This window comes from Anguilla anguilla, chromosome 2 (genome assembly GCF_013347855.1).
Source record: "Anguilla anguilla isolate fAngAng1 chromosome 2, fAngAng1.pri, whole genome shotgun sequence".
NCBI classification, from domain to species: Eukaryota; Metazoa; Chordata; class Actinopteri; order Anguilliformes; family Anguillidae; genus Anguilla; species Anguilla anguilla.
The window spans coordinates 21,556,967-21,584,398 of record NC_049202.1 but is presented as its reverse complement, the minus strand read 5'-3'; the positions used below and the strand labels follow the sequence as shown (position 1 = coordinate 21,584,398).

General features: G+C 39.7%; 2 protein-coding genes and 1 long non-coding RNA gene across 3 annotated transcripts; 1 reads left to right on the top strand and 2 right to left on the bottom strand.

Annotated features, from left to right (window-relative positions):
• The first annotated feature begins 599 nt into the window (after nt 1-599).
• Nucleotides 600-14,540, top strand: LOC118217973. Its single transcript, XR_004763340.1, has 2 exons — nt 600-665; nt 14,504-14,540. It is a non-coding gene; the product is annotated as an uncharacterized LOC118217973 (long non-coding RNA).
• On the bottom strand, nt 1,186-7,308 carry LOC118217915 (tripartite motif-containing protein 35-like). The gene is made up of 7 exons (XM_035400147.1): nt 7,214-7,308; nt 6,172-6,781; nt 5,162-5,257; nt 4,766-4,996; nt 3,972-3,994; nt 3,511-3,629; nt 1,186-2,139 (listed from the first exon to the last, which is right to left on the bottom strand). The coding sequence occupies exons 2-7, from the start codon at nt 6,577-6,579 to the stop codon at nt 1,586-1,588; spliced, it is 1,431 nt and encodes a 476-aa protein (XP_035256038.1). The 5' UTR covers nt 6,580-6,781; nt 7,214-7,308; the 3' UTR covers nt 1,186-1,585.
• Nucleotides 14,541-15,420: 880 nt separating the features above from the next.
• On the bottom strand, nt 15,421-22,463 carry LOC118216946 (zinc-binding protein A33-like). Its single transcript, XM_035398606.1, has 5 exons — nt 22,437-22,463; nt 20,126-20,221; nt 19,730-19,960; nt 18,823-18,845; nt 15,421-16,180 (listed from the first exon to the last, which is right to left on the bottom strand). The coding sequence occupies exons 1-5, from the start codon at nt 22,461-22,463 to the stop codon at nt 15,610-15,612; spliced, it is 948 nt and encodes a 315-aa protein (XP_035254497.1). The 3' UTR covers nt 15,421-15,609.
• Between the last annotated feature and the right edge of the window lie 4,969 nt (nt 22,464-27,432).

Genomic DNA, 27,432 nt, shown 5'->3' with positions numbered 1-27,432 from the left:
CTTCTCACACAGGAAGAAAAAGTGCAGTTATCTGCTGTCTCCATTGTCTCCACTGTACTGTATGTTCTGAGAGAGCGTTTAGTGTCCATGTGTGAGTGAACGTTCTCACAGGATGAACTCCAGAAAAGGCGCTGGGTGCACAGAGATGATAATGTGCCAACAATTTGAATTCATGCCAGAATTTAGAAAATATTGAAATATTATTTTAAAGAAAAATATTCATATTTTTATTTTGAAAATTTCATTTGAAAATACTTATTACTAAATAAGTATTTTAAAATTAAAATAAGTATACTAAAATTACTTAATATTCTTTAAAATAATTATGTTGTTTTTACACATTGGAATCCTTTTTTGTGATTTAAATTCTCTAACACGATATGATGAAAGAAAATGCTATCAAATCCACATTTGTCACAATAAACTTCACAGTAAACCCTGGCCTAAACCCCCACAAGGGCAAACCTAGAGAGAAGGTGGCAAAGAAAAACTCCCTGGGTGGGACACATAGTGATGCTATGAGAGATAAAATCAAAGAAAGCTTTGTGATTACTTGCCAATGGCAATAATTTCATTATGCTTTATTATTGTAATACTTCTCATGTGATAATTATCAATCAATGAAAAAGGATGAACAGAGTTTTAGAATAACAGCAGGTTTGCAGGTGAGGCTACTGAAGGCTCAGATGTAAATGGCTCAGATGTACAGCATGGAGCGGACAGGGTGAATTGCAAAGTAAAATCTGAAAAGAGCACAGGAGACTGATGGAATTGAACTAACAAGAGCTCATGATACTCACATTTCAAGTTTGTACATAACCTTAAAAACCCAACTAGACAGGAATGACATCAATCCGGTATTTGATTGACATCAATCATGCCTTTGATTTAACCACAAGAGTGCATCTGTTTTATGCATAAACATATGAAATAAAGTTTTGTCTAATGATTCAGATCAAAGGAAAACCAAAAAGATACTGCTTGCCTGTACTTGTACAAATGCATGTTCAGTTCATAAAATAATAATGAAGAAAAAATTATAGTACCCTATCTGTGTGAAGAAATGTGGTTCTTTGTAAAGTTACATTTATAGTTCCAAAGTTTAGATCAATAACATTTTATATTAAGAAAAAAAATAGGCTCTGTTACTGCAGGAAACATACTGGTCAAAGCAAGGCGGGTCAATTACAACAGAGTGCTGTTCAAGCACCAGCTTCATACCCCTCTACCAGAGCAAAATGTACCGACAAGGTAACCAAACGGTTATTGTTACATCTGTATGCATGTTTGCTCTCTTCTGATAGGCTATTAAAACACCCCCCTTTATACTTCCATGTCTCCGGTAGCTCCATCCTAAATCAACATTCATGCATACTGAGGCCTATCACACTGACCAAATGTGATAGGCCTCTGTGCGTGTGCCTCCCATTTGGTTCTGGTAGGCCATCAACCAGTCCCCTTTGATCAGTTCACATGTCTAGTCTGCCCCAGATCAAGTCAATAACCAGGCACGCTGAGGCAGATTAGAAACAACCAAAATTCCTACACCTGTTCTTTGTTCAAAAAAGAAAAGAAAAGAAAATGCTCACTGGGATGACATCACTGTTACGGAAACTTCAACTGGGCATATTTGCAGAGGTCCTTCGTTCCTACCATCATTGTTCAAACAGGGAGAGAAGAATGCGAACACTCTCTCAGTAAATGTGTCTTTAAAAGTGTAAATGAGTGACATGTCACTGGAGTCGAAGAAGGACACCTTCCCCCTGTCATAGTCCAGCTGCACTCTGATGCTCTGGGGCTTCCTCTTCAGTGTGAGGTCAGCAGCTCCAGCTGCAAGGTACTTATCACCATTCCTCAGCGCTAAGACCCAGAATCCACTCTTTGGGCTGCATGTTATATCTCCCTTCCTACTGATGGACTCTTTCACCACTCCTATATTCCAGTCTGGTTTATTCCCAACCTTCACCTCCCAGCTGTGTGTCCCTGAGGTAAACCCCTCAGATCCCAGCACATTCACATAGAGTTTAAACCTCTCTGGGTTGTCAGGATATTTCTGGTATGTACCTAATCTCACAGTAGTCAGATCATCAGAGAGAGAAAGCGAGGCGGCTGCAGTGTTGGGGTCCAGCAACACAGGAGCTGAAATTTCAAGAGGAAAGATATTTAAAAGTCTGAGAAAAGAGAAACATTTCAAATACTCTATTTAGATTAGGTCACATTCAAAGGAAATATACAAATAATAATAATTATGGATTTGGATGGCGGGTATGCCATCCTGCTAAGTCACACCTTGGCAGGGCAGCGTGCCCCATACAAATACAGCACTGAGAGTTTGGCACTTTGCAGGGCTCCCTAAAGAAATAACTCTCAGCCCTTAAAAACTTTCATTTCTGTACCTTCTAACACCCAAACTTACAGTATTTTGCGTTTTTTCCTTCTTTTTCCTGCCTGATTACATCATCCCAAATACTCCAGGCCCAAAAAGAATATATGTCTCCCTATTGGACAAAAATAGAAGTGCACTCATTTAAAACAGCAACAGAGGTGGACACGGTGGCACAGTGGTTAGCACTGTCACCTCACAGCAAGAAGGTTATGTGTTCGAATCTCCGCTTGGGGCCTTTCTGTGCGGAGTTTGCATGTTCTCCCCGTGTGGGTTTACTCCGGGTACTCCGGTTTCCTCCCAACTCAAAGACATGCATGTTAGGTGCACTCCTGCAGCTGCCCTTGACCAAGGCACTGGCCTCAGAACTGGAGTTGGTCCCCGGGCGCTGCACTGTGGGTGCCCACTGCTCCTAAGTAACTAGGATGGGTCAAAATGCAGAGGACAAATTACCCCACGGGGTTCAAAAAAGTATATCTATCTATCTATCTATCTATCTATATATTCTTCACTAGTAGCTTCCCGGGGAGCACATCTACCTATGACACTTTTGGATGAACGACAGGCTGCGTTCAAACCCCACCTCGGACTCATAAAAACCTCTCACTCAAACTAAAAATAAAACACTGAAACTTAAATATAAACATTGTTTATTGTAACTTGGCCTAATTTTGATATCATTACTTTTGATGGCAGGCCTAGATTTTGCAAGTCTTAATGACTTACAGTGTTGTGTATGTGTGAGTAACTTGGCATTTTTGTACATTGAAAACATGTTTTTATTCAGATTCATATATACTGTAGTTAAAGTGATTCATACTTTAAACATGAAATGAATATGAAAATGAATAAATCAACTAACACATTTCAAAATTCAATTCACACAGCTAAAAAAACATATTATTAATTAGGTTTTATATATAATGCTAATTCTGTGTTTGCCTGGGATCTAATTTCAAATTGAGAGAAGAGCAATGCACCCCACAGGACCTTCATAAACTGAGACTGGGTGACTCTGTATTGTTTATCTTTAGCACCATTTCAGAATACAGCTTGTTTCTTCAGATTCCTCTGTTCATTAAATACATGCAAAAAACATAATTTCACCGGCTGCCCCAGATACTCACTGTACTGCACCATCTCCAGCATCTTCTCCCAGACTCTGAACTTCAGGTTGCCCAGGTGTTTGGCCACATCTATCAGTGCCCCTGAGAGCAGCTCTGGATCCTGCAGTGTGCACTGGGCTCTGTAATGACAAGCAGGAGTCACTCAAGATTTAAATGGTAAATGGACTGCATTTATATAGCGCTTTTATCCAAAGCGCTTTACAATTGATGCCTCTCATTCACCCATTCACTCACACGCCAACGGTGAAAGGCTGCCATGAAAGGTACCAATCAGCTCTTCAGGAGCAATTGGGGGTTAGGTGCCTTGGTCAGGGACACGTCGACACACCCAGGGCGGGGGATCAAACTGGCAACCATCCGACTGCCAGACAACCGCTCTTACCTCCTGAGTTATGTCGCCCCAGATTTAGGGTTTAAAGAGACTTAAACAGACACTTGAAAATAGGTCAGAGTCTACATACCTTTCCTTGATGTTCTTGTAGCTCTGAAAAACACATAACAGCACAATTGTAATAAGATGTATACATGTATAAACATACTCAGTAGAGAACATCATGAGAGACATGTTATAATAAGTGAAAAACAAGAGCCAGGCAAATAAAAGTGATGTAATTTTAACAGTAAGCACATATGAATGAAGGTACTGTAATGTACAGGTAACTGTCAAAATAAAGGAAACGCTTGAATAAATGAAGGATGCAAAGAATATTGAAAGTAGGAGCTTCCACACAGGTGTGACTCCTGAGATAATTAAGCAATAAACATCCCAGCATTCTCATGGTTGTGTATAAATATGCTGGGCAGGTTTTGTTGATCATTAATTTTGCTACCATGTGGCTGGAAGATTTCTCAGCAACTCCGAATCAAATGACTGCAAATCTAGAGAGTGAACAGGCAGTTTCATCCGTCTTGAACTTTGCAGCAGTTACCTGCATGTAGTGTACAGTGTCATTGCTATTATAGAGGACACAATGGTGAAAGACAATTATGTGGGGAAAATGAGGCCTTCTACAGGACATGTCCTACTCTGCAGTGGCGATGTTTTCTATTGACTTTCTGGTGACACCAAATTTTCACAAAATTCAAAAATATAAAAAAAAAATTTGTGATGACATTTTTAAATGAACACCTGCACACTGAGTTTGACACTGTCACAGTAGGCTACTGCTGCATTGGTGCAGAATAAGGGAACACGGCCAAATATTGTGAAAAACCACAAACCAGCATACTGAATTACAGAAAATCAAGCTCTTACCTGTAAAAAGGAGGTGTCTTCAGTGTCCATTGCCTTCTCTATAGCAGTGATGTTGTCTGTAAGAGTGGAGATTTGTCCTGTGATGTTTTCTATCTTCTCCTTCATGATCCGACTCTTCTGCTCCTCTTCCTCCCTCAGAGCAGCTAGTCTGGCCTCCTCTTCCTCTCGTAGGAACTGGTGGAGCTTCTCAAACTCTGCCTTTATCTGCCTCTCTGTGTGCTGGGCCTGACTCTGCAATTCAAACACACTATTTCAGACCTGAATAGTGTAACTATGTTTCGTTATTTAAGTGTGGCAGCCAGTGTGTTTGTTATGCCTGTCAAAAAGAACATAAATCAAAAACAATTATTTTCTATTTTTGTGTACCTAAACAGTATTCGTAATTGCTTTCCTTACCTTGATGTGTTCAGCTGTTTTCTTACATTCTTGTTCAACCTCAGTAATCCTCTTCAGTTTTTCTTTAATAAGATTAAGTGCAGGCTTGAGTTCCTCCTGGAGTTAAATGAATCAGTTATCACTTACAGAAAGACACAAATGGCACAGTAATACCCCTGCTGCAATACAAGTGAAAGTCAATACAGCTTATTAAGAACATGGGAGAAATAGTCAGGAAAATAGCCCTACTACAAATTAAGTAAAGATTAGTGAAACATACTTATAACACAGCATAAAATGTCATGTGATGCATTTTCAAAACAATTAAACCAGTCAAATTGCACAGCATATAAGATTTAAAAAATAGCCTAACTTTTGCTGGGTTGAAATTTAATATATTTTATAGTAGACTGTGAGAAAAGTTAAAGTACTTATAAAATTGATTTGACTTATTGGTACTTTTTTTTTTTAAATTATATTTTGCGCATATGTATAGCTCTCCACCAGTCATTGTGGATTTATTTACTTCCTGGTTGTTGCTCAGTTCTCTCCCCAAGCAAATAACGGAGTATTTCGCAGCAGCTTTATTAGGTGTGATATCTCTTTGTCCTGTTAGTACTTCTAATTTGACTTATCATTGCTATATATTTCTAAAATGGCTCTGCTTAATTCAGTGTTCATGTTTGGAGCCATATTCTCTGTAAAAGGCCCCAAGCACAACTGTCAGTCAAGATTAACCATGCTTGCATTTTATTCATAAAGCCCTACACTGAAAGTCTAATATACATGATGTTTTAATGGTTGTAAACACACTTTCAGATACAGTGCTGCCTCTTCCTGCTTTTGCCTGATCAGCAGGTTTGTTCCTGTTGCTGCCTTTGCGAGTGGAAGTGGAGGCCAGACTGACTGTATTTACAAGACCTCATACCACAGCCGTCCGTCAGAATGGAATGTTTTACACACAGAGACATTTTACACATATTTATTTGTGTCTTGAAAATATTAAACACATTATATTGAAAATGGAATACCTTCAGCTCCAGTACGGCCTCTTCCACTGGACAGACCGGGTGGTTTCTGTGTTTTTTTGAAGTCTGACAGACGACACAGAGAGGCTCTTTGTCATGTTCACAGAAGAATAGAAGTTTCTTCCCATGAAGACTGCAGCGAGCATTACTCGTGTCGGTAGTTTCTCTCTCAGTCTTCTGCTTTAAGTAGGACTCCACAATGCTTCTTAAGGCCAGGTTTGCCGGAGGATTATCCATAGAGGCCTTTCTCCTGCAGATGGGACACTCTCGAGAGCTCTTCTCTTCCCAGTACTGCTTCAGACACACTCCACAGAAGCTGTGGCTGCATTTCAGGATAACAGGCTCTTTAAAAATATCGCAACATACAGAACAACAGAGCTCGTCCTCAGGAACCAAAGCTTTAGCCTCCATTTTACAGACTCCGTCCTCTCAGATACTTTCACTTTTAGTTTTGCTGAACTTTAGACAGAACACACCCCATATCGTTCAAAACTGGAACAAACTGGCTGATCAGGCTTGTTGTCTTCAGTCTTCATGCCCATATACTGAGATGATAATGTGCCTGAACTGACTGCTCTTGAGGGATTTACAAGGTGCAGAGAGTAGTGTCCCCCTGGATTAAATAAAAATGCCCAGTCAAATTATATTTATATAGCACATTCATTCGGGAACATTTAATTTGCTTGTTTCAAGACATTTGAAAGGGGGGAGTAGGCTAGTTAGATTATTATGAACATGAAGCTAATGAGCTTAAAACTGGGAAAATACATTGTCAGCTTCACTTAACAAACATCTTAACGTTATGACAGGAGCCCCAGAAAGCAAATAACATCACAGGGATCCATTAAAAAACGTTGGTAAACTGAATGGCTAGCTGCCATTAACCCGTAGGCCTATGTGTTTGTGACCGGAAGTAAAATAGCCCCCTTCACACGAGTGGGGAAAGTTTATCTACTTTTACAACAATCAAAAAGAACAGAATACTGGAAAATCCCACAGTTTAAATCACACTGTAATTATCTTGAACACATATACGCGTACTTACTAACTGGAATGAGCAGGGAATCAAAGAGATGGACAAAAGCTAGCTAGGCCATTTTTTCTCTCGCTTCTACTGGCCTGAAAAGGCGAGAGCTGGCCAGCATGCCTACCCGTCTCACAAGAAAATGCCTCATTGTCCTCTAGTGGTGAAATCTGGAATAACCTTTCTTTTTGAACAGCGTTAATTCAAGGCAGTATGGGCTGGGAAAAATGGTTCTTAAACAGAAAAATACACATTTGATATTATAAATGTGACCACTCATTTGTGTGATTCACAATGGTCAGCTGCAACTATATGGCCATGTGTTTGGGGGAGTGAAGGCTTACATAAAAGGTGCGCACCAATCATCTTTCTTTTCCATTCTGCTTTCTGGCAGCTGATCATCATTAAGTTATAATTTAGGGCTCCAATCAGTTTTATGAACCTGCTTTAAGCAGAGTTGCAAGGTTTTGGATATTTTTTATGACAATTATAGGTGATGTACGACACCAGTCATTAAAAATCCAACAAAACATGTTCAAAGAAAATGAGTTTTCCCAAAATTATCCTAAATGGAACTACCCAGCAGCCATATTCTTTGGTGTGTCTTTATGAATTTAGATTAATGGTTTCACTGCAGTTCCTGGCTGTTTCTTACATGCTGTAAGATTAGGAATTCAAGCCTTAAGTAGGCTACAAAATGCTAGGTTTGTGAATCTGATTTGTATCAGGGCTCTAGATTAACATTTAGAGCTTGGCTATTCTGGCACTGTTGCTCATCCTGGTGTAAATTCCAGCTTGGTTCCAGCCTAGTTTTAAGCTGGTCCAGCTGGTCTGAATCTGGTCCAGCTGGAGTGAAGCTGATTTAGAGATGCTCAAGATGACAACAAGCTGGTTGAGATAGCGGTCACGTAACTAATGGATGTGCTTATGTCTCTTTCATTATAAGTCACTGTAGATAAGCATCTGCTGAATAAATATAATGTAAAGTGCATATGAGTGCTGTCCTGAAGCAATAGCTTCCTGTAATGATGCAAGCCATTGTCCGTGGTGATGCGATAAATAACTGTTATTATAGCCTGCAGAAGAACATTGTTTTTTTAAACTCATGATTAGTTGATGGAAATAATTTTGGAAATGACAGTACAATGACAATATAATCTCATTTAAATTCATAATTAGACATGCACATCACTCATTTACCCTTATGTTGTCTTCATATTACCCATGCACTGCATGTCAACAGGGTCAAAATTCCTCCCATGCCAGTCAAAAATGACCCACCTCCATCAGACCCCCTGGAAAAAAGTCTCTTCATTGAATTTTAAACCCTAAATCAATATTTCTCGTGTAGAAATACCCTGTTGCTCAACAATAAATCAGTGAATAACTCCTTTCCTTCTTTACAACCTAGAGACTGTATTTAATCAGTTTTCACTTTGACTATGACTTATGATTTCATGACTGCAAGGTTAATAAGACATTTTAAGATAATCTCCGTTCCTTGATCGTGAACTAATTTTATAGAAATATGTAAAACGTTTTGTACTGGTATGTTCACTCCAGGAAGTCATCAAATTGCATGTTAAAAAAATGACTTTTCTTGGGTTTTCACGGCTACTAAAATTCAGGATAGGGCATGTTTAACTGAGGACAAAATGGGGGTTAAGTATTCTATATGAAATTTAAAAAAATGATTGAACTAGCTGGTAGTTATGCAACATTCCCTGAAGGACTGCATTTCATATTCCTTCTTTTATGAGTGGAAAGCATGGAAAGAGTATATAAATCATAGTCTGAATGCGCTTCTAACCAGTCTAACAGGGGACACACCCTCAAACTTCACCTGTCCCCTTCACTTGTGCTACATTTGAGTGTTTGTGTGTGTGTGTGTACGTGTGTGCATGTGCGCATGTGTGTGTGTGCGTGTGTGCGTGTGCGCATGTGTGTGTACATGTGTGCGTGCGTATGTGCTTGTGTGCATGTGTGTGTATGTGTGTGTGCATGTGTGTGTACATGTTTGTGTGCCTGTGTGCGTGTGTGCATGTGTGTGTGTGTGTGTGCGCGTGCGTGCACGCGTGTGTGTGTGTGCATACACTTTTGGGCTGTTTATTGGTTTTTTGCCCAGGCTCAGTGTATCATGGCTAGTTGTTCAGATCATGACCAGAGTCCTCTCCTAATAAAAACATGTCCATCCAGATGACTCTCATCAGAGCACAGCAAACAGTCAAACAGAATTGATTCAATAAAAGAAAGGCAGGAGCTCAAACTGTGGGAGGTGCAGGAACTAAAACAAGAGCAGATTTCCATCATCTGTGCTGTGGATCACCACCGTCTGAAGACCACAGAGATGAGAACTCAACGGCTCTTTTGAATGTAGCATAAAGCCTGGGGCACAATGGTGATGTCTGCCCTTTATCAATCCATTACATACTTCTACTGAAACAGTTTATTGAACAGCAAAAACTGATCAGTGTGGTACAAACAAAAGTACAGCAGCCAGTAGGGTGGGAGGGGAGAACATGCATTCATACTAAACAGTACCAGTCTGACCAAACAAACAGAACCATCACTAGGCAGCAGAACTCCAGAATGCTGCAGTTAGAAGACTGAGTGTCCCAACATTTCATATTGCTCAAACTGCAGGGCAGAGCAGGTGACCTTTCAACTGCAGTGTGCTGCAGTCATTCACTTTCTTTGTTTACTGAAACATCATGCAACCCTTTTGAAATGACTTATATCACATAAATAATTTTACATGGGAATGTTTTGCCACAACCCACACAAATGTGTACACATACACATACAACAAAGGCACACACTTTAATAAAGCCGATAGGAGGAACAAAAGGGGAGTTGCAGGAAGACCCCATTAACTCTAATAGAATGCATGTGCATATTTACTGCACGTGCAAATCTGCATGTTCATGAGCATGCTTGTGTATGTGTGCATGTATGGCATAGTTTTAATGCATGCATCTGTGTGTGGTCACATGCTTGTGCATACTTACATGTCTGTATGTGTCTGTACGTGTAGCCATGTGAGTGTACATGTGTATCTGAGTGTACATGTCCGTGCTTATGCATTCAGTTTCTACATGTGTATATTTGTGTGTGTGTGTGCATGCTCGTGAAGGAAGAGCAAAGAAAGAAAGAGGGAAAAAGATCAGTGTTGGAGCAGCATGTGTCTCTCCCCATCTTCTGTGTCATCATTTGAATCAAGAAACACGTCAGACAAGAAATATCTGTTACCCGCCCATGACCTTTGTCTGTAGTGGGGAAAACTTCATGCAGTCATAAGCCAAATTAAGTCATATCATCAAGTACATTCATAAAACAGGCTATACAGTGACTGAAACCTTATTTATGCTTGTAATATTATCTTTAAGAGAAAATTCAAGTCTCTGGATGTTGTAAAAATGCAGATAAATGCAGAAAGAAATAATTGCAGTTATTCTACTTAAAAAAAATAAATAAATCAGATATCAATTTGTGATATTTTTGAAAATCTTTTTTATGGTCACTGGAATAAATGATGTGTTAAGCAAATTAATTAACAACAAATGCCTGGCGCTGCACATATGAAGGGAAATTCATGGACGCAAAAGTGGTAGACTGGCGCCATCTGGTGGATCAAGTGCAGTGGTCATTTTTCACTCTCCTCCAAGAAAGTGTAGCTGTTGTAGGTGGTACTGAAATCACAGTCCTGTAATTTACTCATTGAAGGTAATTCAACAATGCAGTGGCTTGCGTTATTTCATTTTCTACGATTATGGACATAGTAGGTCTGCAATCAAGCAATTTGTACAATAAGAAACTTTTAATCCAAATAAGAAACAGCTGCATATCAATGGAGATGCATTTCTTTAAAAAGTCCAGAGTCTGAACAGGCTGGAACACAGCTATTTTAATGCTGGTGGACTGTACACACTATAGGGACAGCACAGCAGGGTTGTTAGATTTTACCGAATAGCCTACTAAACCTTACAGAGTCTGCACAAGCCATTCCACTGAAGACAGCACTAAATCTAGGCTGCATGCTATCAGCCTGGAGATTCTGTAAACACACTTACACCATCACAAAGCCAACGATTGCAAAATTACAGTCCCAAGGGTTATGCTGATTTGTAGTATGGACAGGCCGTGATGAGGAAAGGACCAACCACAAATTAAAGCTTTGTTTCACTACCACTTATCAGTCTCACAATGTGCCACTAGATGGCGATATTTAACAGCTGTTTCAGAAAAGGCAGACAAGCAGTGTTGACTGGGGTTGGTTCCAGAAAGCAGGTTCGGCAAGTTATCTGGATCTATTCAATCAAAATGTAGGAAAATCCTAAATTATCGGGTCCCAATATGAGGATCAGAGAAAGCCTGAGTCAGATGTGATGGTAACGTATGCTCTGAAACTAACCTGCCACCTGACAGGTTAACTTGAGCTAAACCCGACCTACCCCATATTATTTGGAGAGACAACTTCAGGAGACCAGTCACTTTGCAGGTGACCTTGATAAACAGTACTAAATAAAAATAAAAATCCCATAATAAAATGGTGAAAAGATGAGCATTAATGCTGTAAATGAAAAAAAAAATGTAGGAAAAAAACAGTTTGAAATCCTTATGGGATGGCCATTAAATATCGAGTTATCGTTATTCTACATGACTTTGACAATGTTTTGAAAAAGAAAATAATGTAAATTTTACGTTTTACCGAAACGGTTTCTACCATTTTTATTTTTTTATTTATTATTTTTTTTATAGTGTGAAGTGTCCTTTCTTGGACAACCCAGTGGATAAGGGATATGGGAATCATTTGTCAGGGTTTACATCTTGAAAGGATTAAACCACAATTAGATAGATTAGCTCATTTGGAAGAACAGCATATTGTCATAAATGCTGTAGTTTTTCAGGACAGTGTATCATTAACAGATTACACACTCACAATTAGTGTGCCATAAATCCAGTATCAGCCTGGTTTGCTCGGGTCATGGGAGTCTGTGCCAACCGCTACACTACTCCTGTGTGCTGAGAGCAACAAGCACCAATTAGGAAGGGGGAGGAGATACTGTGGGTGGGGTCTAATGGAAGCCGCGGTTATGGGCACTATGGATGTGGGGCGGGGCTGAGACATAAATTTAGCTGAGACTCCTTTACCGAGAAACTCTTCCCATATTTCAGTGCTAATTTATACACTGAGCAAATCCTGGAGCTTTTCAGATCTTCCCAGAGAGGGTTTCTATGTCTATTACAGTGATGTCATCCCAGTGTATGTGTCTCTGACAGTGATGTCATCTAAGCAAAGCGATGTCTTTCTTTTGCTTGTAGTCAAAATGTTGACAAAGGTGTATCTGATATACAATGTAAAAAAAAATTGTAGAGTATATTTTTTTTAGGAACTGATTACAGAAGCAGTTTTAAGTTTGCTCAACTTTCAAGGTTCAAGGTTCTGTGGATTACAAATTCTAAGATTGGGTGAATTACGAATTCCAAGCTTTTATGTTGGCACAGCGACCAAAAATGTGTTGCATTAACTCATATTGTACTATTCAGCAGAGAGAATATTAGCAGTTTTGTGAAATACATCTTATTACATGTGAAATACATTTTATTACTTCATCCATCCATCGTCTATACCTGCTTATCCTGGACAGGGTTGCAGGGGCTCCTGGAGCCTATCCCAGCATGCATTGGGCAAAGGGCAGGATTACAGGTTGCCAATCTATGGCAGGGCACACACACTCATACCTATGGGCAATTTAGAGTCTCCAATTAGCCTACCTGCATAGTCTTTGGACTGTGGAAAGAAACCGGAGTACCCAGAGGAAACCCACGCAGACATGGAGAGGACATGCAACTCCACAGAGAAAGGCCCAAGCCGAGATTCGATTACTTTTTATTACTTCATTCAAATATAAAACCAAGTTTATGAGACTAATAATTTTACACAGAACCAATGTAAAAATAAAGGTGTTTTTGTGGAAAAAAAAAAAAGCAAGAACATACAGGGGTGGACAAAATTAAGTGAAACATCGACATCAACAACTGCCATGTTAATTTTATAGGCAAAAACACCAACCTATTTTTCACCTAATTATGGCCTGCTGTTTTTGACTGTTATACATTTGTTTCTTTTAGATTATGCACTGTCAATAAAGCTAAAATACTGAACATTTCAAGGCAGGTTTTAAGGTTTTATAATAATTTTTCTGAACTAATTGATGTTCAATAGCATAAATTGACACAAAGTTTAAAAATCTAAATTCTGCTCAAAACTAAAACATTTAGTGAAATAAATTGGCTTGACATTTTTAGTATTCTGTACTTTTTACAGTGTGACTTGCCCTGCTGATGAATATATTAATTAATCAATTAATCTTAATTCATTATTAATCATTTTATTATCAAATATTCTGGAGTGGAGTGAGGACAGAACCACAATGAGGGACATTGGGAACAAGAGGATTTAGAGAGTTAATTAACTAGGTTGTGTTTTATTTTTACTAATATTGATGTGTAAAACTACATTCATTTTATTCATGTTTCAGTGAACCACAACAGTAGAATAATGGACAAATCTGAAAATATTGGGAGTAATATGGAGTTCTGTTTTAATACATACACTCACCGGGTTGGACCCCCTTTTACCTTCAGAACTGCTTTAATTTTTTGTGGCATAGATTCAACAAGGTGCTGGAAACATTCCTCAGAGATTTTGGTCCATATTGACATGATAGCATCACGCAGTTGCTGCAGATATGTCGGCTGCACATCCATGATGCAAATCTCCCGTTACACCACATCCCGAAGGTGCTCTATTGGATTAAGATCTGATGACTGTGGAGGCCATTTGAGTACAGTGAACTCATTGTCATGTTCAAGAAACCAGTTTGAGATGATTTGAGCTTTGTGACATTGTACATCATCCTGTTGGAAGTAGCCATTAGAAGATGGGTACACTGTGGTTATAAAGGGATGGACATGGTCAGCAACAATACTCAGGTAGGCTGTGGCGTCCCCATTCTAATGCTTGGTTTGAACTTCAACAGATTGCCTTGACCATGTCTGCATGCCTAAATGCATTGCGTTGCTGCCACATGATTGGCTGATTAGATATTTGTATTAACGTGCAGTTGAATAGGTGTACCAAATAAAGTGTATTTTTTTATTGCTATTGCCCTATAGAAAACGTTTTTCATATAAAATCAATTAAATTGTGTAAATCAGTTATTTAATTATGGTTGATTATTCTAATAACTGTCATATAATAGCTGTCATTCAAGAAAAGGGAATGAGAGACCAATGGCAGGTGTGCAGGTGAGGCTACTGAAGGCTCAGATGTAAATCCTACAGCATGGAGCTGACAGGGTGAATTTATTCTTCACTGGATCTGTAAAGTAAAATCTGAAGAGCACTACTGATGCAATCAATCTGAGCTCACGATACGCAAACATTTCAAGCTTGTACACTGCCTTATCCACCCAGGAATTAAATCAATCAGATATAAAAGAATTTGATTAAACCAGAAGAATGCATGTGCATTTTTAAAATTTGTTTTAAAATTTTATTTTACACGTTTTTTATGATACCAGGACTGATTGTACACCAACTTGTTTTTTAACTGCAATGGAAAATTGAATAAAAACAAATAAAAAGAGCACATCTGCTTTATGTATAAACATTATATGAAATTATTTGTCCTATTAGCTAGAGCAAAACAAAACCCAATTAATTTATTTATTATTATTATTATTATTATTATTATTATTATTATTATTATTATTATTGTTATTGTTATTGTTATTGTTATTATTATTATTATTATTCATAATAATAATTAATGGATTTCTTCTATAGTATTCTTTAGGTATGAGGAAATTTGGTCCTTTGCAAAGTAAAATGATCAGTTAAAAAGATTAGATCAATACCATTAATAAACAAAAACTGTCTCCAAGGACAGCATGAAAGATATGAGGTAAAAGCAATGCAGGTAAGTCACAATACAGTGTTGGTCAAGCACCAGATTTGTACCCCTTTTCCAGAACAAAATCTAGCAATGAAGTTGCAGGAAATCAAGCAGTTCAACTGTTCAACTGTTACCTCTGTATGCATGTCTGCTCTCTTCTGACAGACTACTAAAACATCCCCCTTTGCACTTCCTCTGGTGTGTCCCAAATCAGTATTCATGCATACTGAGGCTGATTACATTAACCAAATAATCACTGTTATCTGAGTGTATGTCTGCCTCCCACTTATTTCTGGTAGGCCATCAACCACCTCACCTTGATCAATTCACATCTCCAGCAAGTCTACCCCAGAGTACCCAAGTCAGAAACCAGGCATGCTGAGACACATTAGAAACAACAAAAGTTATTTCCAAGTACAACATCTCTACTTTGTTCTTTTTTTTAAAACAAATACCTTCACTGGATTGACTTCACTTTTACAGAGATTTTCACTGGGCATATTTGCAGGGATCCATCATTGTTATCTGTTCTCAAATGTGGAGAGAAGAATGGGAAGACTCTCTCAGTAAATGTGTCTTTAAAAGTGTAAATGAGTGACATGTCACTGGAGTCAAAGAAGGACACCTCCCCCCTGTCATAGTCCAGCTGCACTCTGATGCTCTGGGGTTTCCTCTTCAGTGTGAGGTCAGTAACTCCAGCTGCTCTGTACCTACCACCATTCCTCAGCATTAAGACCCAGAATCCTCTCTTTGGGGAGTATGTTATATTTCCCTTCCTACTGATGGACTCTTTCATCACCCCTATAGTCCAATCAGATTTATTCCCAACCTTCACCTCCCAGCTGTGTTTCCCTGAGGTAAACCCCGCAGATCCCAGCACAAACGCACAGTAGCTAAACCTCTCTGGATTGTCAGGATATTTCTGCTTTGTATCTGTGTGTCTCACAGTGGTCAGATCATCAGAGAGGGAGAGAGTGGCACATACAGTATTGGGGTCCAGCACCACAAGAAGAATGATATTTAAAAGGCTGTGAGAAGATACACATTTCAAATACTCTATTCAGATTATGTCATATACATGGGAAACTGTATATCATTGTTTTGATTTTGAATACACGGTAGTCATAGTGATTTATGCTTTAAAAACAAAATCTGTTTGCATCATGAAATTAAATAAATGAACACATATCATAGCAAATTCAATGCAATACAATAAATCAGAGTAAAACCCAGATAATGCATTTCAGGAAAAAGGGTACAGCAAGAAGTACACAAAATATCACTTTTGGACCATCACCACTAGAATATGCTAATGTGTATAAATACATGGGGTTTGCCCTGGATGAATTTATGACCTACAAGGTGGGGATAAAATCCCTAGTGACCTTGGCTGGAGGAGCGTTAGGCTCAGTGATTAATAAATTTAAAGTGCGCAAAGATCTTGGCTATTCAACATATTCACAACTTTATGATGCCTGTGTCTCTCCTGTACTGAATTATGCTGCTGGTATATGGGGCTTTAAAGAATCCAAAAAATGCCAATTCTATTCAGAACAGATCCATACAATGTTTTCTTGGGGTATATAAATTTGCTCCAGTTCTAGCTATTCAGGGTGAAATTACACAACACCCCATGGACAAAAGAACTTGATGATGCATTTTTTGAGGAAGTTGATTTACAATATATTTACAGAAATAACTTACGGTGTAATATTAACATGATTAAATATAAGCTTTTATCAAAGAAGAAAAGTGGTCTAATAATATATTGCTAAAACCAAAATTAAGGACATATATTCATGTTAAGCAAAACTATGGCCCTGAACCATATGTTATGGCATACCTAACCAGAAGCCAAAGGTCCCTGGTTGCCTAGTTACAAACCGGTATCCTTCCTCTGGCTATTGAGGTAGGCAGATCTAATGATGTAGTTGAAGAACAAAGACTATGTCTGTTATGTGATCTGGGTGAAATTGAAAATGAATCCAACTTTATGCTGTACGGTACATATTATGATGATCTAAGAGCACCAATTTTCCATGAAATGTCTAAACGAAATCCTGAAGTGTTTTGGGGGGGTGGGGATGATGAAAAATTGCTATTTAAGTTTGACGTTTTTAAAATGACTAACTTTGTATCAAACACCTGGAAAAGAAGGCAAGATGGGTTGTTTGTTTAGTCTCTAATGAGGTGTTATTATTTATGTAATGACTATGTACATGTTGCAAAAACCTGAAAAAGAAGATAAGAAGGTTTGGTTATGGAGTCTATACTGTTTTGTACAGGACATATGTATCAGATATGTGTTTGTTGCATTTTAATAGGTTTATGATTTACTCTGGATCTGTTATATGCAAAATGTTGGTGTCGTGTAAGCCAATGTGGGCTGGGCATCGGTGTGATGCATGACACAATAATAAAATTCATTCATTCATTCATGCACGTAATTCACACAGCTAATAGTTCCTGATATGAATTAGGCCTTATAGGGAGGGGCTTGAAGGGAGAGCTGAGGGGAGGGTTGGGAGGGGGTTGAATGTTTCTTTTCTTTTTTTAAATCTAGTGTTACGTCCCCTGCCTCTGCTGGTCTGGGTGGTGCAGGAGGAGGTAGTTGCCTGATTGCCTAATTGCTTGATTGCCTCCACCTGCCGGTGGCCAACATAAGCCCTGCAGTATGAGCCAGGGGAGTTCTTTCTTTGAGATCTTCTTTGGGGTTTCTTTTGTGTGTGGTTTGATTCGTGGTTTTGGGTTTGTAGTATTTGTGAAGATTGTTTTTTTTTTTTTTTTGAACTTTGTGGGGTTTCCTTTGTTTTAGTTTGTGATTTGTTTGTTGGTTATTCTAATAAATGTCTGGGTTTGTGTTTTTAGATTAGTTTCTGAATTGTTTTTTAGTACATTGGACTTGTTTGTTGCGGCCCTTCGAGCCGGCCGTAACACTAGTTATTTTCTCCAAACTTACAAACTGCAGTTTTAATTAGGTTTTAAACAGTGCACTAATTCACTAATGTTAACTAATGCTTGCTTGTTTTCTGATATTAAATTGAGAGCAGTGTAGTGCAGCCCCAGAATCTTCCTAAACTTGACGGGAACTGAGACTGGATGATTCTGTACTGTTTATCTTTCACACCATACAGCTCGGTTTTTTGAGTTTGATGTTTTCATTTAAATGTTCACAAATAATGTGATTTCAATTTTTGCCCCAGATACTCACTGTACTGCACCATCTCCTGCATCTTCTGAACTTCAGGTTGCCCAGGTGTTTGGCCACATCTATCAGTGCCCCTGAGAGTAGCTCTGGATCCTGCAGTGTGCACTGGGCTCTGTAATGACAAGCAGGAGTCACTCAAGATTTAAATGGTAAATGGACTGCATTTATATAGCGCTTTTATCCAAAGCGCTTTACAATTGATGCCTCTCATTCACCCATTCACACACACACTCACACGCCAACGGTGAAAGGCTGCCATGAAAGGTACCAACCAGCTCGTTGGGAGCAATTAGGGGTTAGGTGTCTTGCTCAGGGACATGTCGATACACCCAGGGCAGGGGATCAAACTGGCAACCCTCCGACTGCCAGACAACCGCTCTTACCTCCTGAGTTATGTCGCCCCAGATTTAGGGTTTGAAGAGACTTAAACAGACACTAGAAAATAGGTCAGAGTCTACATACCTTTCCTTGATGTTCTTGTAGCTCTGAAAAACACATAACAGCACAATTGTGATAAGATGTATACATGTATAAACATACTCAGTAGAGAACATCATGAGAGACAGGCTATAATAAGTGAAAAACAAGAGTGTGGTAAACACGCCTGCCACAGGCCACCAAAGTGGCTTTCCTTGGGGCCCTCCAGCACAGAGACACAGGGAGATGATGTTCCAACAGTCCAGATTTATTCACAAGGGTGGCAAACCAGCCATCCCCACACCACAAAGAGCCATTCAAATAAAAGTGATGTAATTTTACCAGTGAGCAAATGCGAATGAAGGCACTGTAATGTACAGGTAACTGTCAAAATAAGGAAACACTTGAATAAATGAAGGATGCAAAAAACATTGAAAGCAGGAGCTTCCACACAGGTGTGACTCCTGAAATGATTAAGCAATGAACATCCCAGCATTCTCACGGTTGTGCATAAAAATGCTGGGCAGGTTTTGTTCTGAATCAAATGACTGCAAATCTAGAGAGTGAACAGGCAGTTTCATCCATCTTGAACTTTGTAGCAGTTACCTGCATGTAGTGTGCAGTGTCATTGCTATTATATAGGACACAATGGTGAAAGACAATTATGTGAGGAAAATGAGGCCTTCTGTAAATTATACAGGACATGTCCTATTCTGCAGTGCTGATGTTTTCTATTGACTTTCTGGTTACACCAACAAAATTCAAAAATATAAAAAAAAAAAATTTGATGACATTTTAAAATGAGCATATTCATTTCTTTGAACACCTGCACCGTGAATTTGACACTCACAGTAGGCTACTGCTGCATTGGTGCAGAGTAAGGGAACACGGCCTAATATTGTGAAAAAACCAAAAAACCAGCATACTGAATTACAGTAAATCCAGGTCTTACCTGTAAAAAGGAGGTGTCTTCAGTGTCCATGGCCTTCTCTATAGCAATGATTTTGTCTGTAAGAGTGGAGATGTGTCCTGTGATGCTTTCTATCTTCTCTTTCATGATCCGACTCTTCTGCTCATCTTCCACTCTCAGAGCAGCTAGTCTGGCCTCCTCTTCCTCTCGCAGGAACTGGTGGAGCTTCTCAAACTCTGCCTTTATCTGCCTCTCTGTGTGCTGGGCCTGACTCTGCAATTCAAACACACTGTTTTAAACTTGAATAGTGTAACTATGTTTCGTTATTTAAGTGTGGCAGTCAATGTGTTTGTTATTCCTGTCAAAAGAAACATGAACCAAAAGGAATTATTTTGTATTTCTGTGTACCTAAACAGTATTCATAATTGCTTTCCTTACCTTGATGTGTTCAGCTGTTTTCTTACATTCTTGTTCAACGTCAGTAAACCTCTTCAGTTTTTCTTTAATATGATTAAGTGCAGGCTTGAGTTCCTCCTGGAGTTACATGAATCAGTAATCACTTACAGAAAGACACAAATGGCACAGTAATACCCCTGCTACAATACAAGTGAAAGTCAGTACAACTTATTAAGAACATGGGAGAAGTAGTCAGGAAAATAGCCCTCCTACAAATTAAGTAAAGATTAGTGAAACATACTTATAACACAGCATAAAATGTTATGTGATGCATTTTCAAAACAATTAAACCAGTCAAATTATATGGCATATAAGATTTTAAAAATAGACTAACTTTTGCTGGGTTGAAATTTCATATATTTTATAGTAGACTGTAAGAAATGTTAAAGTACTTATAAAATTGATTTGACTTATTGGTACAAGAATTTTTTGTGCATATGTATAGCTCCAGTCATTGTGGATTTATTTACTTCCTGGTTGTTGCTCAGTTCTCTCCCCAAGCAAATAACGGAGTATTTCACGGCAGCTTTATTAGGTTGTGACCTTTATTATATTAAAGGTCATGTGTGATATCTCCATTTGTCCTGTCAGTACTTCTAATTTGACACATCATTGCTGCATATTTCTAAAATGGCTCTGTATATTTCAGTGTTCATGTTTGGAGCCATATTCTCTGTAAAAGGCCCCCAAGCACAACTGTCAGTCAAGATTAACCATGCTTGCATTTTATTCATAAAGCCCTACACTGAAAGTCTAATATACATGATGTTTTAATGGTTGTAAACACTTTCAGATACAGTGCTGCCTCTTCCTGCTTTTGACTGATCAGCAGATTTGTTCCTGTTGCTGTCTTTGTGAGTGGAAGTGGAGGCCAGACTGACTGTATTTACACCTGTGCACCAGATCCCTTGGCCCTGTAATATCTGCCCATGGCTTGTCCTATCACTCCTATGCCGACGACACGCAACTCTTTCTCTCCTTCTCCCCATCGGACACACAGGTCCCTGCCCGCATCTCCGCTTGCCTGAGGGACATTCAGAGCTGGATGGACAATCACCACCTGAAGCTCAACCTGGGAAAGACGGAGCTAATCTTTATTTCTGCTCTATCCTCTCCCCTCCTCGACTTTTCCATTTCCCTAGGGGACACCGTAGTGACATCATCACCCTGCGCCAAGAATCTCGGAGTGGTGATGGACAACAGGCTGTCCCTCTCCAACAACATTGCAGCAGTAACCCGGGCATGCAGATTTTTCCTGTACAACATCCGCAGAATCTGCCCCTTTCTCACCACCTACTCAACCCAGCTCCTGGTCCAAGCAATGGTTCTATCCCGCCTGGACTACTGCAACTCTCTTCTGGCTGGACTACCGGCATCTGCCACCAGACCCCTGCAACTCATTCAGAATGCTGCGGCTCGTCTGGTCTTCAACCTCCCCAGACACTCCCACGTAACTCCCCTGCTCACTACCCTCCACTGGCTGCCTGTTATAGTTCGCATCAAATTTAAAACATTGGTCCTAGCATACCAGGCAGTCAAGGGATCAGCCCCAGCATACCTCCACAAGATATTCAAACCCTACATGCCAGCCAGATCCCTCCGTTCTGCTACCTCAGGACACCTAGCACCTCCCCCTCTTCGCACCTGCACTTCCAGAACACGTCTCCTGTCTGTTCTGGCCCCACGATGGTGGAATGACCTCCCTGTGGAGGTCAGAACAGCTGAGACACTGACCCATTTCAAACGACGACTGAAGACTCACCTCTTCAGGCTGCACCTCTCCCCATCCCTCCCTTCCCCCCTGTAAATGACTAAACTTAGGGTTGTAACTAGGCAGCTGTTTCGTAGGTGACTTAGGTGCATTAACTGTCTTAACGACTACTTGTATTTTTTCCATAGATTGCGTTGTTGCCGTTCTCGTTGTTAGTGTTAATCAGTTTAACCATCAGGGTCCAAGTTGAACTATGCGGTTGTTCCCTGCACTTGGACCGGTACTTCTCTCTAGGGGTTTCGTCATACTTGTTCCTGGTTATGGTTATACACTTTGTTGTACGTCGCTCTGGATAAGAGCGTCTGCCAAATGCCTGTAATGTAATGTAATGTAATATTTACAAGACCTCATACCACAGCTGTCCGTCAGATCTGAATGTTTTACACAGAGACATTTTACTCATATTTGACTGTGTCTTGAGAATATGAAATAGATGTAATTTAAAATAAATTACCTTCAGATCCAGCGCAGCCTCTTCCACTGGACAGACCGGGTGGTTTCTGTGTTTTTTTGAAGTCTGACAGACGACACAGAGAGGCTCTTGGTCATGTTCGCAGAAGAATAAACGTTTTTCCCCATGAAGACTGCAGTGATCATCACTCTTGCCTGCAGCTTCCCTTATAGACTTCTGCATTAAGTAGGACTCCACAATGTTTTTTAAAGCCAGGTTTACAGGAGGATCCTCCCTAGAGGCATTTCTCCTACAGATGGGACATTCTCGAGAGCTCTTCTCTTTCCAGTACTGCTTCAAACACACTCCACAGAAGCTGTGGCTGCATTTCAGGAGAACAGGCTCTTTAAAAATATCACAACATACAGAGCAACAGAGATCGTCCTCAGGAATCAAAGGTTTAGCTGCCATTTCACAGACACAGTCCCTCACTCTGATATGTTTGCTTTTGGTTTTTCTAAACAAACAGAAGAGTACAGAACACACCCCATGGGGTGTTGACATGGCATTCAAAACTGGAACAAACTGGCTGATCAGGCTTGTTGCTGTTGTCAGTCAGTAGGAAATCCTTGACAGTGTTTGTCCTCTCTTACATTCAGAGATGATAATGCACCTGAACTGACTGCTCTGGAGGCATTTACAGGGTGCAGTAGTGTACCACTGGTAAAGGCTAATTTTGTTTATATAACACATTTCATGCACAAAAAATTCTATGTGCTTTACAAAAAAACATTCAAAGAAAGAATAAACTGCTGCCCTCTAAGAAAGTCCTTACAGGACAAATAAACAACTCATTCCCCACAAAAGCATATAGAGGAAAAGAAAAGGTGACATAGAAATAAGACTAAATGAAATTAGATAAACTGTCATGGCTGTGACGCCCAGCTGCCTACTAACCCTGTCTCCCTCTCTCCTCCCTAGTGTCTCTCCCTCTGGTGTTCTACCCAGGGGTATAATTGCTAAATTAATGCAATGATTGGTTAGTTGATTGTTTGATTGTTTCCCTCATGTGTAGCCCTATACCTCTGTGTGTCACTGGCTGTCTGCAATCAGTCACCCCCTATTTGTATTTAGGTCTGTTTCCCCCATTCAGTCAGTGCTTAGTTGTTAGTCTGCCTAGTCTGTATTATTCTGAGCCGCTACGTGTCGTAGCTAAACTTCTGCCTGTCAGTTTTCTTTGTTTTGAGTAAGCCAGAGATCTCTTTCTCAGTCCTCTTCTGTAACTGCCTGCCTTCTGCTGTTATACAATAAATACCACTGAATTGGATTTAAGCTTCATCTGCATCCTGCATCCACTTGAATCCACACCTGTCAGCCGGCTTACATAGACTTTAAACTTTAAAAGACATTTGTAGTAATGATCAAAAAATAAATACAGGTGATTTTAAAACAACATAATAAAAATCAATAGATAATAAATTTAAATAAATTAGTGCCATGTCATGGACTGTCCTGAGCCTGCTTTTAAAAATAGGTGAGCGTTAGGGTATGTCTCAGGTCATCCAGAAGTTTATTCCTGCAGTGAGGGTCCTAAATCCATACATAATAACTCAAAGCATCTTTGCCAGTTTTTGTTTCACCTTGGGAACAATTGTCAGACCCTTCCCAGATGTACTGAACGGCCTGAATGGGTCATACCCAAAATGCAGTCAGTGATGTACTGTGCTAAGTCATTTTTTCTTTATAGACAAGAAGAAGGATTTTAAAATCTATTCTGTAAGCCAATGTAGTGATCTAAGGACTGGTGTAATGTGTTCTGGTCTCTTAGTCGTACTCTGGCAGCAGCATTCTGGATCAGCTGTAGTAACCAAGCAGTAGTCTAGCCTAGCTGCAATAAAGGGATGATATCAGCTTTTCAAAGTCAGATTTGGACAAGAAGTCTCTTATTTCTCATTATATTTTTTGAGATGATAAAAACTGAAATTGTAATGCTATTGCTGTGGGTGTTAAAGGTGAGATTATAATATATAATAACACCAAATTTCCCATCCTGGTCTTCAGAGACAGGGAATCAAGGTGTATTTTAATTTTTGCCTCCTTTTTTATTCCTGAGGTGAGGGTCCTAAATCCATACACAATAACTCAAAGCATCTTACTTCAGTTTGCACTGAATATGACACATGACAGTCTGGCTCTTTCAGAGAAAAAATTACCAATAATCTGCCAATCCAATAGTCTGTCTAATGATGTTGTGTAATCAGTAGTTTCAAATGCAGCACTCGGATCCATATGTTCAAATATGGCAATATTTCCTAAATATGTGTTTTTATGAATTTCACTAAGAATCCTAATAAGGGCTGTCTCAGTGCTACTGTATGATGGAGCCTAATTCCACATTGAAAGTTGTGCATTTGAAATTAGGTAGTTGTTGAATTGGTGAAAAAAACATTTCTGTTCTCAACAGTGTTCATTTCATTGCAAACACAAATAGGAAATGGCTGCTGCTGTACGAGAGGACAATATTATCTGCATTTATATGCATTTTTGTTATTGAGTGTAGTGCTTACATGTCACACAAGCACATTACCCTCTGGAGTCACAGTTATGCCCCTGCCCTGAGCTCTAAAAGTGACAAGGATATGGAACACCAGCATCATTTAGTTTTTTTGCTGGCTCTTATAGGCTTCACCCAAACCTCTTTGAGTGTTATAGTTCCTGACCACACAAGGATGCAGGAGGAAGCCAAAAGGAACTCATAAATGCCCTCCTTGAGGGTTGAACCAGGCAAGACTGGCACATAATAATTCACAGTGTTCAGAAAAAAAGCCCCTCCTCAAAAATAGTTTGAAAAATGGTTGGGGTTTTATGTGTAGATTGTAAACGTCCACTTGGACTCAAGGATGAACTGATTAGATTTTGGTGGTCAAACGTCAAGGTCACTGTGAACTCACGTCCATCCCATTCTCTCGTGAACGCGATATCTCAGGAACGCCTTGAGGGAATTTCTTTAAATTTAGCACAACTTATGTGTAGATTGTAAACGTCCACTTGGATTCAAGGACGAACTGATTAGATTTTGGTGGTCAAAGGACAAAGGTCAAGGTCACTGTGACCTCACAAATCACGTTTCTGACTATAACTCAAGAGTTCATATACTAATTATGACAAAGTTTCACACAAATGTCAAATAGGATAAAATAATGAAGTGATGACATTTGACATCCAAACTGGCTACTGGTTGGCGGAGGCATACAACCGCATGGCAGTATTTCTAGTTTGAGTTATGCACTGTGTATGTACCATTGGGTACTGATTAGGTTCAGCTGGCTGCTTCACTGTTAAACCCTGCATGTCATGTTCAAGGCTCTGGCTCAGTAGTTTAATGGACTCCTGCAAAATTGCCCACTGAGTCACTACCCTTATGCCCTAGATGGAGAAAAGTGAGTGAGTGCATGATAATGCGTGCAGGCCTGGATAGCGGGGTGTTGCATGTAGGTATGTGCACTTAACTGCACCCCCTACTTTAGTTTTGGTGACAATCAGTTTGAGTAGTCTTTGCAATATAATGTAAAATATTTAATATTATATGTTTGTATGACTACAGTATATACAGTCGTCTCCATAATGCTTGGGACCATTTTTACATCTATTTCACTAAATTATGTCAGTAAAGGTTTGAGGCAACATGGAAACTTGCAGTTTCAATAACGATAATTGTTATGCATAATGATAATATTGAACATTATTACACATAATATGTTTAACCACATGTTGACTCTCAGCTGCAAAAAGAGATGTGAAAATAGTTTTTTTTTTTTCCCTGTTTCCCAGCTTGCTTCAGTAGGAAGGCTGTGATAGGCTTTTGGTTGGTTTACTGTTTGATTTTTTTTTTTTTTAAACACAATAAACTGTAGGAATACAATGCCCATAGGATCCTGCAGGAAAAAAAAAATTGTGATTGAGTGAGGTTTGTCCTATGACATATGCCTGCATTTATGTTTAGTACTGTGAAATCCATTAAATATTCAAAAAATGTTTTCAGTACTGATGTCATTCGTTGACAATAGCCCGCATTTACAAAGGACTTACTCTGTCATTGAAGTGGGCCTGAGTTCCACTGCACCAAGTGCCCAAATGCTACCTGTTGTCACCAGTGAGAGCCATGCTAATCCTCTAGTTGGAGGTAGTGCATGGAGTACACCTGTAGTGTGTGGCAAAATCTCTGGCTTGTGCGTTTGAGGAGAGCATAAGCTTCAACTGCAGTTGTTCTTGCTAGGGGTACAGGTGACCGCACAAGGTCGGGGGTCACAACTGGAAATTGATTACAGATTGAAACTGGGAGTAAAATTGGTCTGTGTGGGAGGGCTTCTGATAATTGTTATGCCTGGAGAGCATGAGCTTACCATAGCAATGTGTTATCCCATACTCACATTGTTGTCTAAGGGAAGGGTTGGTTTTGTTTTGATGAATGGTACTCAAGGTACTGATGCTATGCAACCTATATCCATCACGCAAATCATTTCTGTGAACTAGTCCATCTTATCTCAGCAAAATGATGAGCGTGCACCTCCTCTTGACTTTTTGCATAGTCTGCTGTTAACGTATGGAACTGTTGTGTGGATCCTGGGTGTAGACTGGATGGATGCTAGGTAGAGACCGGATAGATGACCAGTTGCGGTTTCTAGTCCTCCACAAACAGCCGTTGTTTTTGCTGTCCAGTTCACTGCAGTACCGAATGCCACTGAATCTATTAAACTCGGGTTTGGGACATTATCAGGGTTAAACTAACCACACCAGTTCCAGGAAGAAGAGGGCAGAGGAACTCCCGTGCATTTAATTTTAAAAAATGTGCGTGAGCATAGCTAGCAGCAGAGCACTAAAGCCGTTCCTTGCTGAACGTTGAAAGAGACGCGCTCTCTTTGCGCTTGAGCCACCGAGTCAGAAACGGGCTTCTGCCGCCGCGTCTCTGAAGCCGCTTTTACGAACATCCGGCAGCGCAGACGAACGGTCCCTGTGAAGCTCGCCGAGCCGGCCGAAAACCAAACTAACAAATCCAGCTCCGCAGAAGAACTTCACCACATCCTTGAAACTTTGAACAGGGCAGGTTTATTTCCCCTCACGGACATA